Here is a 14,392-nt window from a genome sequence, read left to right on the forward strand (position 1 = left end):
TCTTCAGTGAGAGTCTATCTCTTTACTCGCATATTAGGTGGAAGCATACGTCACTTATTCTCATGGTTCCACGAACTATCTTCTACTGAAGTCCAGCTGTTCTTCATTCTGTCCTAGCACATGTAAGTATGCTGACCTCCAGGACAGGTGTGTACCTTCCATTATGATTTTAGCAACTACTCCATGTGTTTCCTCTCTACCATACTCTGTGCCATCTTCCCAGGATGTCAATATTGACGTAGGCTGGACTCACATCACCCCAACTCTTAGCTCTGATGGATGTTAGTCATCTCCAATACTCTTCAGGAGCTAGTCATACACTTGGGACCAGTTCATAACTCTCAGCTTTCTCTCCTCCCAAACTCAAAACCTAAATATCTCCTTTTTAGTCAAGGCTTTTAATTCTTTTTTTTGGTCTCATGGTCCTATTATTATGAGATTTACCCCTTTCTCACTGTGATCTGTAGGTCTTCAAGTTCTTTCTGCTGGGACAATTTATCAGAATCTTCCTCATCTCTCTCATTCCTCTGCCCAGTGGGTTTCTATAGTCAACCAATTCTCTATATTTCCTGGATTTTTTCTTTTTGCTAAACCTACTGTGCTAAACTCCATTCTTAGTAGTTTCCTTTCCTACTTCTAGGTGACTGATGCTAAAACATTTTCATGCTTCCCTCATATGGTGGTGGTTATAAAAAGTTAATGAATTAATATATAATATAAAGTACTTAGTACATGGCCTAACTCATAGTAGGCGTCCACTAAATTACAGCTCTTATTGCTACTATTCATATCTCACTTCCCCAAGTAGAATTTATAAAAACCTTTGTGACCACTCTCCCCAAAAAATAACTAGAGCCGAAGACACATTATACAAAGTAAGAACATTTTAGGCAGCTTTCTTGAAAGATAGCCCAGACCACTAACATATTTTTCTTTAAACTCACGACAAACTTAATACATTTTTAGAAAACCTAAAATATACGAAATAAACTTTTTCTCCATACTTTATGGTCAATAACATACTGAGACAAATAGCTGAAGATGAGAAATATAAATTCTTACCATTAGCTTATAACCATGAACTATCTGAATCATCTTTGAGAATAAATCTAAGTTGGTTTAACAGAGAGCAGGTGCTCAGTATTAAATATTTGATTAATTAATATTAATTTAGTTAATATTATATTAATTAAATATTTGATTGTCATTGTTTTTATTACGGACAGTTACCACATTAAAATCAGATGTAGGATGACTATGGCTAAGTAGTAACTGTGCTTGTATTCTCTCTTTGGTGGTAAAAAGAAACATAATTTAAAACAAAATTTTTCAGATTCAAATGAGCTTCCCTACAGTGTTATATTGAGGACCTGTGTCAACTCCAGGTGATCTGTGATTTTGCTGAGTCATAGAAGACATTAGCTATAGTGTAACTCCTGATAAAGCTCTCTTGGTTTTGAACCAGTAGCTTCAAGTGCTAAAAACAAAGTAGAAGGCAATGATAACCCCTACTGCGGACACTTACTTTGAGCTTGTGTTCTTTCCTGTTTACAATCACAGCTGTGATTTGCTGGTCCATGAAAATCAGAATGGTGACCAGCAAAGCAGGGATGGCAGCGGCAAGGTACACCCACCAGGGGTTTCCTCCAAACGGTGGAACGAACCAACCTCGGTTTGGACTTGTTGGCTTGGAAGAGAGAGACAGAACATGTTTCAGAAAATTATTAAGCTAATAGGTGCTACTTGGTGAAAAATCAATGTGGAAGACATATTCTTAGTTTTAGAGAGCCAACATATTGAAAAATAGAAAACAATTATAGGCTGGAAAATTAGGATTATTCACCAAAACCTTCCCAAAGATGTTATTTTTAAGGCAACATGTTAAAAGAAGGAGAGAAAGAATATGAGCTGTTGAAAACAGGGCAATGCCATTTTGTGGATTTGGGATGATTTACGATAAGGATTCAAGATGGAAGAAAGTGATACACGTTTAAGGAGCAGCCAAAAGAAAATCCCAAAGGTAATACTTAATGAAGAGGTGGTAAGAATTTTTTTTTTAAAAAATATAACTTTTGTTTGTGGGTTCTAGCAATTATACTGAAGTTGTTTCCACTATTGCCAAATTATAATAGCTTCATAATATAATATATAAAAAGCTACAGATGTTTTTATACTATAAGTGGAACTAATTGAAACATTCTGCTATCTTGTTTTACATATGGAAAAGTATCCAAAATAACTGGTTAAACCCTTGGAAATATCACAAAAAATTGAAAAAAATGGTCATTTTTCCAGTTCTCAATCTATTTTCGATCAGATCATATATATCTACCACAGAAAAAAATTTTCCTATGTTTTTCCTTACTTTAAACAATACAAATAAGGAAACTAAAATAGAATACTATCTATGAATTGTTTTCTCCAGATTTGCTATCAAGAAAGTCTCATTTCTCCTTTGAGAATATTTCCATCTTCTGTCTCACTTTGCTCATAACTTCATCACTGAATCAATCCATATTTTACTACCATTACTGGGCTGTGAATTCATAAGGAAAAAAAGAACTTTGTCTTATTTATCAATGCATTTCAAATTCCCCATCTAGAACCTGACTCAAAGCAAACATTCAATAAATATTGACTTAAATGAATTAATGATTGAATGAATGAGAATTTATCTTTGCTAATGATTATATGATAGCACAGACAATACAGAAAATAATGTTTGTTGTAACATATATACCCCTCCCTCATTGTTATTAAATTGAAACTGTAGTTAGCTTAATATTTCTTAGCATATGTATGATTCTCAGTAGTGAAGACAGTGAGGATTGTTCTAGAAAATAGGCAAAAAACTCATTAGTAGTTCTATAATCTTGTACATTTTACTTAATTTTTATGAGCTTCAATCTCAACTTTATAAACCTAGGATGATGATGATTTCGTATTTCCTAGAATTATTATATGGATCAAGGTGATAAAGTATATGAAAATACTTTGGATATTTTTAAAATATTCTAAAAATATAAGGCAGAGTCTGTAATATTATTAAATAAGTTATTTTTAAATTACATTTCATCCTAGCGTTGGCATTTAATTTTAGTGAAAAAATTAGACTAAACATGTATATGAGCCTAACAAGGGACCAATTTTGAAAAAAAGAAATGGGTAATTGTGTAAAACTAATTCAGAAAGAGACACAATAAACTAGAATAGGGGAAAGGAAAGAAAGCCAAAGAGTTCCAGAAATGACCAAAAGGTAGAGACATTCACTCACCTTGAACTCACTTGGCACAATTAGTTTTGGAGTGTCCACACCTACCAGCGCATCTATCACACAAAAGATGAGAATGGACAAGATAATGGCAAAATCACTGATCAGTTTTCTTGCCTAGAAAAATAAAAAAGAAACGAGGGATCACTCAGCATCAGACACACACATTTGCCTATGTTTAAACTGAATGAAGAATTCTGTATTTACTAACAGTTTATAACAACAGCTTCATCAACAAATTAAAGGAGGTGTCACACTGAAGAAAGATTATTTTTTAATTGTTTTTGTATTACTTTATCTCCTGGCCAGATATAATCTGATCCCACAATGCAGGTTGCAGTGCGTGTGTAGGCAAAACGGACAATCAAACAATATATCCCCGAAACACTGTACAAACACTCATCCATGCAGCATGGACTCCTGGATAAGAATGAAATCAAAGCGCATACTATAAAAATCTGCACAAAGACCTAGAATGCTGTTTATTATTTGGGAGCTAGTACTGTGAGTACAAAGTTAGGATAAATCTCATAAAGTGGCCTGAAAACACCAAGAATCTAGCAGGGCAGGGGTTATAAGCTCTAGTCCACTGAGTGAGGTAGATATCAAGATCTTAAAGCAACATCAAGCGACAAAGATGGAAATGTGGCGGCTGCACTAGCTTTGTCAAAGAAAACACTTCTCCTTCCAGTATAGTTCTTAAAGTCTCCTGTATGTTGGGGCATCTCCACTCCACCACTTCTTAAGTGTAGTTGTCTTTATTTGATAACCCTCCAGATTCCTAAGTGTCTGCCTCTGGTCAGGACAAGGTCTGGCTTATGGAATACAGCATTAAACCCAGACCTTTCCCATGAGGTGGATGCAGAATGGCCACTTACACGCTCATAAGGGGAGCGTCGTACCACTGAGTTGCTTGGAGGTTGTTCTGCAGTCTCCAGCGGCACACCTGAGGGCCTAAGAGCACTACCAGAGAACATGCTAGTACATAATTTGATCATTAAACAAGAATTTACTCAGTTCCTAACTCTTTGGTTGGTGCCAAGAATATCACAGTAAATAAAATGGACACGACCCATGTCTTCATGAAGCCCATAGCCAGGTTGTATACAAGAAAGCCTGCTTCCAAGCAAAATCAGCGTTGATTCAGAGATTATCAGTTATTTCACAGTGAGCAGTCAGTTTCCAATGAAGGGAGAGAGGTCAGTGGTGGGCTGAGTTCATTCATGGTTCTCAGGAAAGAGGGTCTCTTGGAAGAGAATCCTGGGATCACTGCAGCCACGTATTCAATAGAAACTAAAGTAAGGATCGGAAACGTCTTGGCAGTGTAGGTTTGCTAAAGGCCACAGTGCTCAGTTCTCGACCAATACTGGGTGTCGGGAGCTTTGGTGCTATCAGCAGGATCAAAGATGGTCTTTATGACCAGGAGTTCCTTTCCCTCTTGGTGGGCTGCATTCTGCTAGGCTTAGCTTTCTCGAGAAGTGCACACCAAGGAACAGAAGACCGTAGGACCTTTCAGGAGCCAAGTGCACACCAATGACACACAATAACTTTAAGAACAAATAAGTAACAGTGATCAATTTGAGGAGAAAATATAGTACATCACTTATAAGCCCAGCTACTGCAGTCAGATTATCTGGGTTGGAGCTCCAGCCCCATTATTTACTATCTGTAAATACCACTTCTTAGATTCAATTACTTCATCTGCAAAACATAGCCAAAATAATCCCTACAACTGTCATTGGTTTATTATAAAAATTAAAGCTTTAACATATTGCCTGGAACACAATAAACTCTCCTATTATAAGTCAACTGTTGTTATTTCAAGTTCCAGAAGCTCTCTGGCTGCAGAGATTACTGGAATCAAGGCCTACTGTCAGGAGGTCTTTGATAGGAAGCTTCAATTACAAGAAACAAAAAACAAAAGCCCAGTAATAACATGGGACTGACACTCTGTTAATTTTGGTTGGAAGTATCTGGAATTACTGCAGAAAAAGGATGTTTCCCAGGGGCTCAATACTGAAGAAAACTCTCATTTCTGAAGTTTTGTGCAAGTAGTGTTGACACTGGCAGTTCGGGACAGTCTGGTGAAAGACAGTAACGGGAAGCAGTTTCAGGAATATGTTAGGGTGTTCCAACCCTCCCCTCTGGTCCAGGAGGCTTTAAATTGCTGGACGACCAGAGGTCATTGCGAAGGCAAAAAAGTAGTTCTTGGAATCTGAAGTATTTTGATCAAAAAAGAAAAAAAAAGAAAAAAAAAAAAAAAAAAAAAAAAGTAGTTCTTATTTATCACGTTCCCAATCTGCATCCAGAAAATCCAATTTGTTGACAACCCATATCCTTTAAGTTGTTCAAAAGAAGGGAAATAATTATCAAAAAGATAAAAAAATTATCATTTTTTAAAATAAACAAGACAAGAGAAATAGAAGGTAGGGAACAAATCCAATCTGCAATTTCTTGGTAGAAATTCCATAGGATCTATTGCTCTGGCCCTGCTAGAGGATAGACCTGTTCTACTAAAATCACCACCAGGAACCAGAGAAACACTGCTTCTTTAGCTGGGAGAGAAAGCATTCTCAGCCTTCCATAAACTGGACACTGTGCAAAACCAACATGGCAGACTGGATAGCATCAAGGGCTACATGCAGTGCTCGTAACTTGGCCCCATTACTCTGTGAGCTAAGGAGATCAAGCCACACAACTCCAAGTACCAACAAAGAGAAAGTACCTGGAAAGGTCGAAATTGTTTTAAGAAATTATTTAAGGTATGATAATATGTAAATAAAAAAACAATGATTGCTTTTTCAGACAAATATACCAATTGCATTTCAATTTGGGTGTTGGTTACAAAGATACAAGATTTGGAAATTTTACTATGTAAATTAAAGCTCAATTTAGAATATACCCATCCCTCCAAAAAACTACTAGAACGTCCAAATCCAAATCAGTGCTATCTTTCAAATTGTTCTCTTTGAGAAGCTATTAATTTATTTCAATGCTGTTGCTATTGTTCTGAATAATTTTTAAATTCCTTTGATAATTTTATTACTGAACAAAGACTATTTAATTACCCATTAACCATCAAACATGTTTAAAGAATCCATGATTCTATCTTCTTTGAAATTTATTATTTTTCTTATTTAAAAATTAATATATGTTCATTGTAGAACATTTAGAAAAAACAGATGAACAAAAAGTGTTTCCCAATTCCATTATCTAGGAATAAATTTTAACATTTGCAAATATATCCTTCTTTTGTGTATATGTATGTTCAAATATATATGTATACATATAGCTTTGCAAATATGTTTACAAATAAGTTTTGTTTGATATCTTGCTTTTTTCACTTTTTTCTATCTCATTTGGTATTTTCTATAATAGTAAGCATTAATGACTCCATAGTATTATGCTGAATGGCCATTCCAAAGGCTATTTTTCTAATACTCTACTATTTAGATTGCTTCCAACTTTTCACTATGATGAACAATATCGTAAAGAAATCTTTGCACATATCTAAGACTGTCTCCTTAGAATAAATTCTTGTCAGGAGAATTATTACCATGAATGTGTATATAAAAATGTAGGACTTTTGGTATATAATGCCAAATTACCTTCTAGAATGTTATATTGATTTATCAATTTTCACTCTATTCAACAATATACAAGTGACTATGGATATTTTTAAAAGTTAAATCCATACTCAAAGTGAAAGCAATTTGTCACAACTGAGGATATTCAAAAGAATATAAAGTTGTCAAGTTATCATTTCTGTAGCTTAAGGAAGCAGCTAAATTTCTTGCTCCATTCTGAACTCTCATATTTAATACAGATCCTACATAGATATACAACCCTCTAAAGATGGCATTAATATATATTCTCGATAGTATCTCATTAAACTTCATAAGGCAAGTATTATATGAGTATAATTATATGAGCCAAATATTACAGAGAGTAAACATAGAACTACCAATGGATACAGAGTGAATTCTGACAGCAGGATGTTTGTGTGGTAATAGTCCAACCAGCCAGTATAATTTATCAAAAGCAACTGGCTGGAATATACCATTTGTCATGTTCTGACCCAGGAATACTTTGACATTCTGATGCTATCTGGAAATCCAGTAGACCTGGTTTCCACCCTACTTCACTGGCTACTCTGGTTCTTTGTCTGTTTCCCCTAAACTCCTCCAAGCTCTTGAAGTTGGAGTGTCCCAGAATTCAGACCTTGGTCTCTTCTTTCTTCTACCTATACTCTTTGTCCTAAGTGATCTCTTTCAGTCTTGTGCTTTAAAATAACATCTACATGCTGAGGAATAAAAAATTTATATCTCTAGGTCAGACCACTCCCCTAAATTTCAGAATCATCCATCTATCCGGGATCCTCAAACTACCCATGTGCTCCCCATGGGCCACATGCAGCCTGCCGAGGACATTTATGCGGTCTGACGGGTGTTTTTGCCACCGCTGCCTGTCCTGCTTAGCAGCCGACTCGTCCTGGGCCCACAGTGCGCACTCTCCAACGGTCTGAGGGACAGTGAACTGGCCCCGTTTAAAAAGTTTGAGGACCCCTGATACTACCTTTGCACTTCCACTTGGATATTTTTATAGGCATCTCAAAGTTATGTCAAAAACTGTAAGTACTTGGTTTCCTCCCACTCAGTTCCCGGTCCCCACCCAGCCTGTCTCACCACTGATGCCCTAAATCTGCTCTGGGTCGTCTCTGTTAATGGAAGCTTAATTTCCCCCCATCCCTCAGGCCAAAAACTTTGGAATCCACTCAATTCTTCTCTTTCTTTTCATAATGCACCCCTGAAGATGACCATGTCATGATTCCCAAACCCTGTGAATATGTAATGTTACATGACAAGGGAGAATTAAAGTTGCAGACAGAACTAGGGTTGTTAATCAACTGATTTTGAGATTGGGGAGATTGTCTTACATTAACCAGGTAGACTCAATGTAATCACAAAGGTCCTTATAAGTGAAAAAGGGCAGCAGAAGAGTCAGTGTCAGAGTAATGCAGGCTTGACTGGCCATTGTTGGTTCGAAAGATGAAAGGAGTCACAGCGTGGAACACTGGCTCATGCCTGAAGTCCCAGCAACTCGGGAGGCTGAAGCGGGAGGATCGCTTGAGCCCAGGACTTCAAGGCTACAGTGAACTATGATCCCACCACTGCAGTCCAGCCTGGGTGACAGAATGAGACTCTATGTCTTAGAAAAAAAAAAAAAAAGTGTAAAGAAAAGTTCATGAGCCAAGGAATGCAGGCAGCCCCTAGTTGGAAAAGGCAAGGAAATGCATTCTCTACAACCTCCAGAAGGAATGCAGCCCTGCCCACACCTTGATTTCAGGCCAGTAAGACCCATTTCAGACTTCTGACCTCCAGATCTCAATTTTGACTTCTAGATCTGACCTCTCAGATCTACATTCTGTTTTAAATCACCATGTTTGTGGCAATTTGATAAAACAGCCATAGAAACTAATAATTAATATAAATAAACAGGTATGGATATGTGTGAATTATATATATTATCTGATGTGTATATATCATATACATATTGATTTTGGAAGAACCTCTAAGTAATGGTAGTTTTGCAAATGTGGGATTAATACAGTATTGGTACAAAAATAGCTAAAAAGACAAATGCTAATAAATGTCAGGATTACAGTTCTGAAAATTTATAGAGGAAAAAAACTACCCTATTAATAATGTTGCTTAACCTCATTAAAAATCACAGTCAGGGTGATATATTCCGTATAATTTACTCACTTCTATTTCCCCTTCAACTGTATAATACAGTTCAGTTACAGCAGAAATCACTCCTGGAGTGTATATAATATTAAGATACTCATTTCTGAGATAGTGGATCCAGTTTAAGCTTCATATTCAAAGAAATTGATTTTCTTCCCAGACCACTTTTATATTCAACTCTAAATTCTCTAATTAGAGAAGGCAAGTAAAGGCGCTATTTTAGCAGGCTATTCAGGTCTTACTCTATACTAAAACGAAACTCTAATTTGAGCTGGCAGAACCAATATAGAAGTAGAAAGTGCACTGACGATGTCTCGCATTGAGTATATACATCTTACTGCATACACTCTGGGGTCTGTGTACAGGACCTCTCAGTCTGACTTTAAGGAGATAAGAATTGCTCTCTTTGGGCCCTTCTCACATTTCTAAAGACATTTAGAAAAATAAAAATATATGATTTCCTTTTATTGTTTCTTTGTTTTCCCTTTCATTTCATCAAACTTTATCTCTTTCAAAAACTCCAAAAATAACACCCTTTGGTATATCAGTGGGTGTTGTACATCAATATCACCCTTTTGTATATCAATATACCCTTAGTATATCAATGAAGAAATGAAATTAGAAACTCATAGCTCCTAATTCCTTGCTAGCTATTACTTGTAATGATTAAAAGTAGAAGTGCCAAAGTCTTCATGAGAAACCTGTTTCTACAAGATTCCTGTTCAGTCCTGTGAATTCAGAGGCCCCAAAGCTTGAGGAAACATCATAACTTGTGGATGTCCATCCAAATCCAATGTTAAGTCTCTCCAGGCTCAAACTTTAATATGGTAGGAATATAAATTTTCATAATCTAAGAGAACACAAATAAAGATAATTCATGATAACAAGGGCTTGTCATAAAAAAGTTCTTTTAATGGCACATGGATGTATTATAATAATTCCTACTTCAATTTATGAAAGAAGAAAAGATAAGCATGTCTCAATTAAGACTGTAATGCTCCTTTTACATCAGACTGGTTTTGAGTTTTTATTTTTGTTTACTCTTTTTAATTATAAAAATGAAGAGAAGAAAGATATTTCTGTCATCTACAGGATTAATAAGACAATATCTCAATTAATCTAATAAGCAGCCACCAGCTTAAATACTTAAACCACCAAAGCAAAGAAGAATTAAGTGGATGGGAAAGAAAATTCAAATAACCACACGCTGTTCTCTTGTTCTTGGACAAAAACAACCTAATAAATCTATTCTAAACATACTCTCATGAAGAACAATACTGTATTAATTATTGAGAGAGTCATAATCCTAGAGACGCCAACAGTGAGAAGCTAGTTAATTTACATGGGAAAAATAAATTTGGTTCCTCAGAAGCCCCATAGGGCATTTTGTTTTCACTTTGCAAAGACTTCAGCTGCTCCTAAATTAACTGGGGGGAAAGGGCCACGAGCCTGCAGCGCAGTTATCAACGGATAGCGCTGTTACAAAGAGACAAGGACAGCAGCAGGGACCTCAGGCTCTCGGTACATTTTAATTCACGATGTCAAGTCCTCTAATGATTTTGGTACTCAGAAAATACTAAACAGCAGCATAAAAAAGCATTTATTCTAGATGGAAAAAAACGTATGCCAGACAAATATGTGTCTTTTAGCAATCACAAAAGGCACAAAATACCATGAGAGTTTTGCAATTCAACCCTGTGAGTCGCCGATGTGATAAAGCACTGTAAAGACATAAGCATTCATATTGGTCAGAACAATAATTATAATCTACTGTACTTTAATTCACTAATACCCAGTATAACCAGAATTTAATAAAAGGAAAGTCTGATTTTAGACTCTAGGATTTTAATGCCGTAAGTTCCAAGTCAGAGGTTTGGTGAGCAAAGAAGGGAATCTTTGGACAACGTATCTGGGTGGCGCTTGGAACCTGCTGAAGGAAGCAGACGGGAGGGCGGGGAAGGCACCGTGAAGGGGCCCAGCAGGGATTCTGAGGGGACACTGGCAGTCACTAACAGACCTCTCCTTCCATCCTGCCTCAAAACCAGGCAGTAAAACCAGGAACCCAATGAACCCAAGAAGGAAACGATCCAATCCCATGGGAAATACCATGACCCAATCTGGTCGCCATCTTCTAAGTTGGAACTGACAATCTGGAGCTATGCTGGAGAAGGGCAGCCAGAGGAGTGGGAGTCCAGAAAACTCATCGCAAGAAGATTGACCGTGGGCCTCAAGAAGCTATGGGGAGAAGCCGTCTTCAAATACGTGAAGTCTGTCAGGGGAAGAGAAACTAAACGTGCTCTGTGCAGTTCCAGATGGCGAGGGCAGACTCTGGATAAAGGCTATAAAAAGGCAGATTTGTGTTCTTGTCAAGAATACCTGCGGGGGCCGGGCACGGCGGCTCACGCCTGTAACCCTAGCTCTCTGGGAGGCCGAGGTGGGTGGATTGCTGGAGGTCAGGAGTTTGAAACCAGCCTGAGCAAGAGCGAGACCCTGTCTCTACTATAAATACAAAGAAATGAATTGGCCAACTAATATATATAGAAAAATTAGCCAGGCATGGTGGTGCAGGCCTGTAGTCCCAGCTACTTGGGAGGCTGAGGCAGGAGGATTGCTTGAGCCCAGGAGTTTGAGGTTGCTGTGAGCTAGGCTGACGCTATGGCACTCACTCTAGCCTGGGCTACAAAGCGAGACTCTGTCCCTAAAAAAAAAAAGAATACCTGCAGGATGCAGGCAGCATCAAGCAGCATGATGAAGACCACGTGTCAGTGTCAGAAACTGAGAGTCGCTGTTAGACTGGGTGGTGCCCAGCGTCCTAACACTAAAATGTACTAATGTAGATTCAATTATCAAAATTTCTTAATCCTCTAAACAGGGTCTTCTTGGATATAACTCATTATAATCATTATAATAAAGGGTTTCAGGGTCTAAAAAGGAAAGCGATTTTATAATTTATATTAAGGTACAATAATAAAAGTTTAAAAAGATTAACTAGTAAATCATATATTCATAAATTAGACAACCTGGATGGCATAAGAGACCACTTTGTGTTAGTGTCTATATTTCAATGTTGTTGACTTTTCTACGATGGACAAATAAGCTGAGAGTACATAGGACCAACAGAGTACCATGGCCAAAATTATTTCTTCTATCCATACACTACCTTTATGCTATCATTAAAACTCTCATAAAATGTTTTGGCCAATCAGTGCTTCCAGCTCTATTTTTCTTAGGGCGCAAAGTTGACTGTATTTGGTTTTTGTCATATGTCTTTAGGAGCTGGAGTATTTGTCGTCTTCATTAAATGTTTAACAGACTAAGTTGTATTTATAATGAAATATCCCTTTGTCATTCTTAACAAAATAAATATGAAAAACAATTTTGGGTTAAAAACAAATTTGACTTTAAAAATTACTTTCCTTGATACAAAATACCACAAAAATTTGAAAATCTCATTCACCTTTACTGACAGCAATGTCATTTTTCAATGGCATGATGAGATCTGATGTCTCTACAAAAGCCAGACAAATGCCATCCAGGGTTCCTGACACTAGAATAGGACATAGACGACATGCTCATTATTTCTTACTCATTTTTAAATACACTATTTGCTTTAGTTTGACAGTTTTTTCCCATTTACCAAGAACGGTTCTGGGAGAAAAAGAAACTAGAATGAAGATGTCACCTGTTTCTTGTAAAGAACTGTTTATAAACTAAACACCTCCAACTTTAATAGAATGGTCACAGGCCAAAATGTCAACCAAGAATCAAGGTTCTAAAAATATAGCTAACTGTGTGATTCTAGACTTTCCTGTATTTTAAGTGGACAAAAACTAAATGCATCACCTAACTAGAATGCTCATTACATTCTCATTAAAATTCCTGCAGCCCTTTACTTTTTGTTCATTCATGAAGCCAGTTCCTCAAAGACCACCATCAACTTATTTAAGTCACAAAAAGGCACCAAAGTATGACCTCCCAGGGAATAATAAGCATAAATGGAGCAGAAAGGTCAAAATAAGTCATTCTCATTTAAAAACCCAACAATTTAATTTATTCAACAAATATATATTAATTGCCTACTATCTGCCAGGTCCGTGAATTACTTGTCTTTGTACATTTACTACCTAGCATTGTATCAAGCACACATTAGAATCACAATAATTTTTTGTTCAATATTGAAATGAATATACTAATTAATTATAGGATATAGAACACTGGTTCTTAAATAAGTATATAAAACAACATTGTGCATCATCTAAATATAGCATAAAAGGCATGCTATAATGCCTTTTGAAGTTAACTGGAATTTATGATATTGTTTATTTAAATGACAGTAATAACCAGCTGGTATATTAAAAGAAAATCTTATGATTACACCAATCCCTGTAAGGGTTAGAAGTGAAACGTACTCAAAGGAGGAAAATTAGAAAACTGAGCATTTCCTTAAGAAGGCCATTCTCGTGCCTGTTCTATGTGTCGGCTGGCCACACTGAATGTGACTATATCAAAGCACCAATAATTCTGCCTAGTCCATAGAGGCCTATGGCTTTCCAATTTCTCCTCGCCACAACGCTGCTCTATCTTTAAACGACTGCTTTCATTTTGCCACCACATGTGCAGTGATGGAATCTTTATTTTATGCTTATGATCGTTTGCTGGCTGGGATTCTGGAAGAACACTTCATGAGGATGCCCTGAGCCATCTGCCACAGACAATCACAGATTATGATGTGATGTTCCTTCTGGAAGTTTTGATGCTGAAAGACGTTGACTAAAGACTTGAGGCTGATGTAACAGACCACTCAGTATGGGATGACAGACTGATACACATCTCTAAACAGAATGAGGAACACAAAAAAGACAGTCCATGGACTACTGGTATCCCCACTGAGCTTACGGCTCTCTAGAAGTGCCTGATATATAAATTAAATACCCGATAGGCAGGCTAGCAAAGGCAGTCTGCTCCATCTTAAGTGCTCCTATTGATAGGTTACTAGTGGCTCCTCAAGGGACAGAAAGACAGTGAGTCACTGACCATGGCTGAAGCAAAGGTAATGAGGGCCAGAACTAGGGGAGTCAAAGTGTAAAGGTAAAGGAGAAAGACACTAGCTGAATAATCAGGACTATGACAATTCAAAAAGTAAAACATGGAATGCCACATGCAATGGATATCTTCATTTCCCACGCTAGATCCATTCTCTACCCCTTTCTACCACACTCTCTGCTTTAGGAGACTAACCAGTGTGGTCAACAATGGGCTCCCTTGCTTTCCAGCTTCTACCTAGGTTTGGCCAGTGGCAGCCAAAGCAGGCTGGCAAAGGGAGAGAGTGGGATCAGGGTACTACTGATTTCCCCAGCTGTGTCCCTGAGAGCTG

At 37.2% G+C, this 14,392-nt stretch overlaps 1 protein-coding gene across 13 annotated transcripts in view; it reads right to left on the reverse strand.

The window, feature by feature from the left end:
• SLC4A4 (solute carrier family 4 member 4) overlaps nt 1-14,392 on the reverse strand; it is a 427,648-nt gene that overhangs the window by 33,690 nt on the left and 379,566 nt on the right. For all 13 annotated transcript variants that reach the window (XM_012785922.3, XM_012785920.2, XM_012785923.2 and 10 more), the window contains 2 exons: nt 3,275-3,388; nt 1,526-1,687 (listed from right to left, as the gene is read on the reverse strand). In XM_012785922.3, coding sequence (XP_012641376.1) covers nt 1,526-1,687; nt 3,275-3,388 — 276 coding nt within the window. The remainder of the gene's footprint in view (nt 1-1,525; nt 1,688-3,274; nt 3,389-14,392) is intronic.

The sequence above is a fragment of the Microcebus murinus genome, chromosome 26 (genome assembly GCF_040939455.1).
Source record: "Microcebus murinus isolate Inina chromosome 26, M.murinus_Inina_mat1.0, whole genome shotgun sequence".
Classification (NCBI taxonomy): Eukaryota; Metazoa; Chordata; class Mammalia; order Primates; family Cheirogaleidae; genus Microcebus; species Microcebus murinus.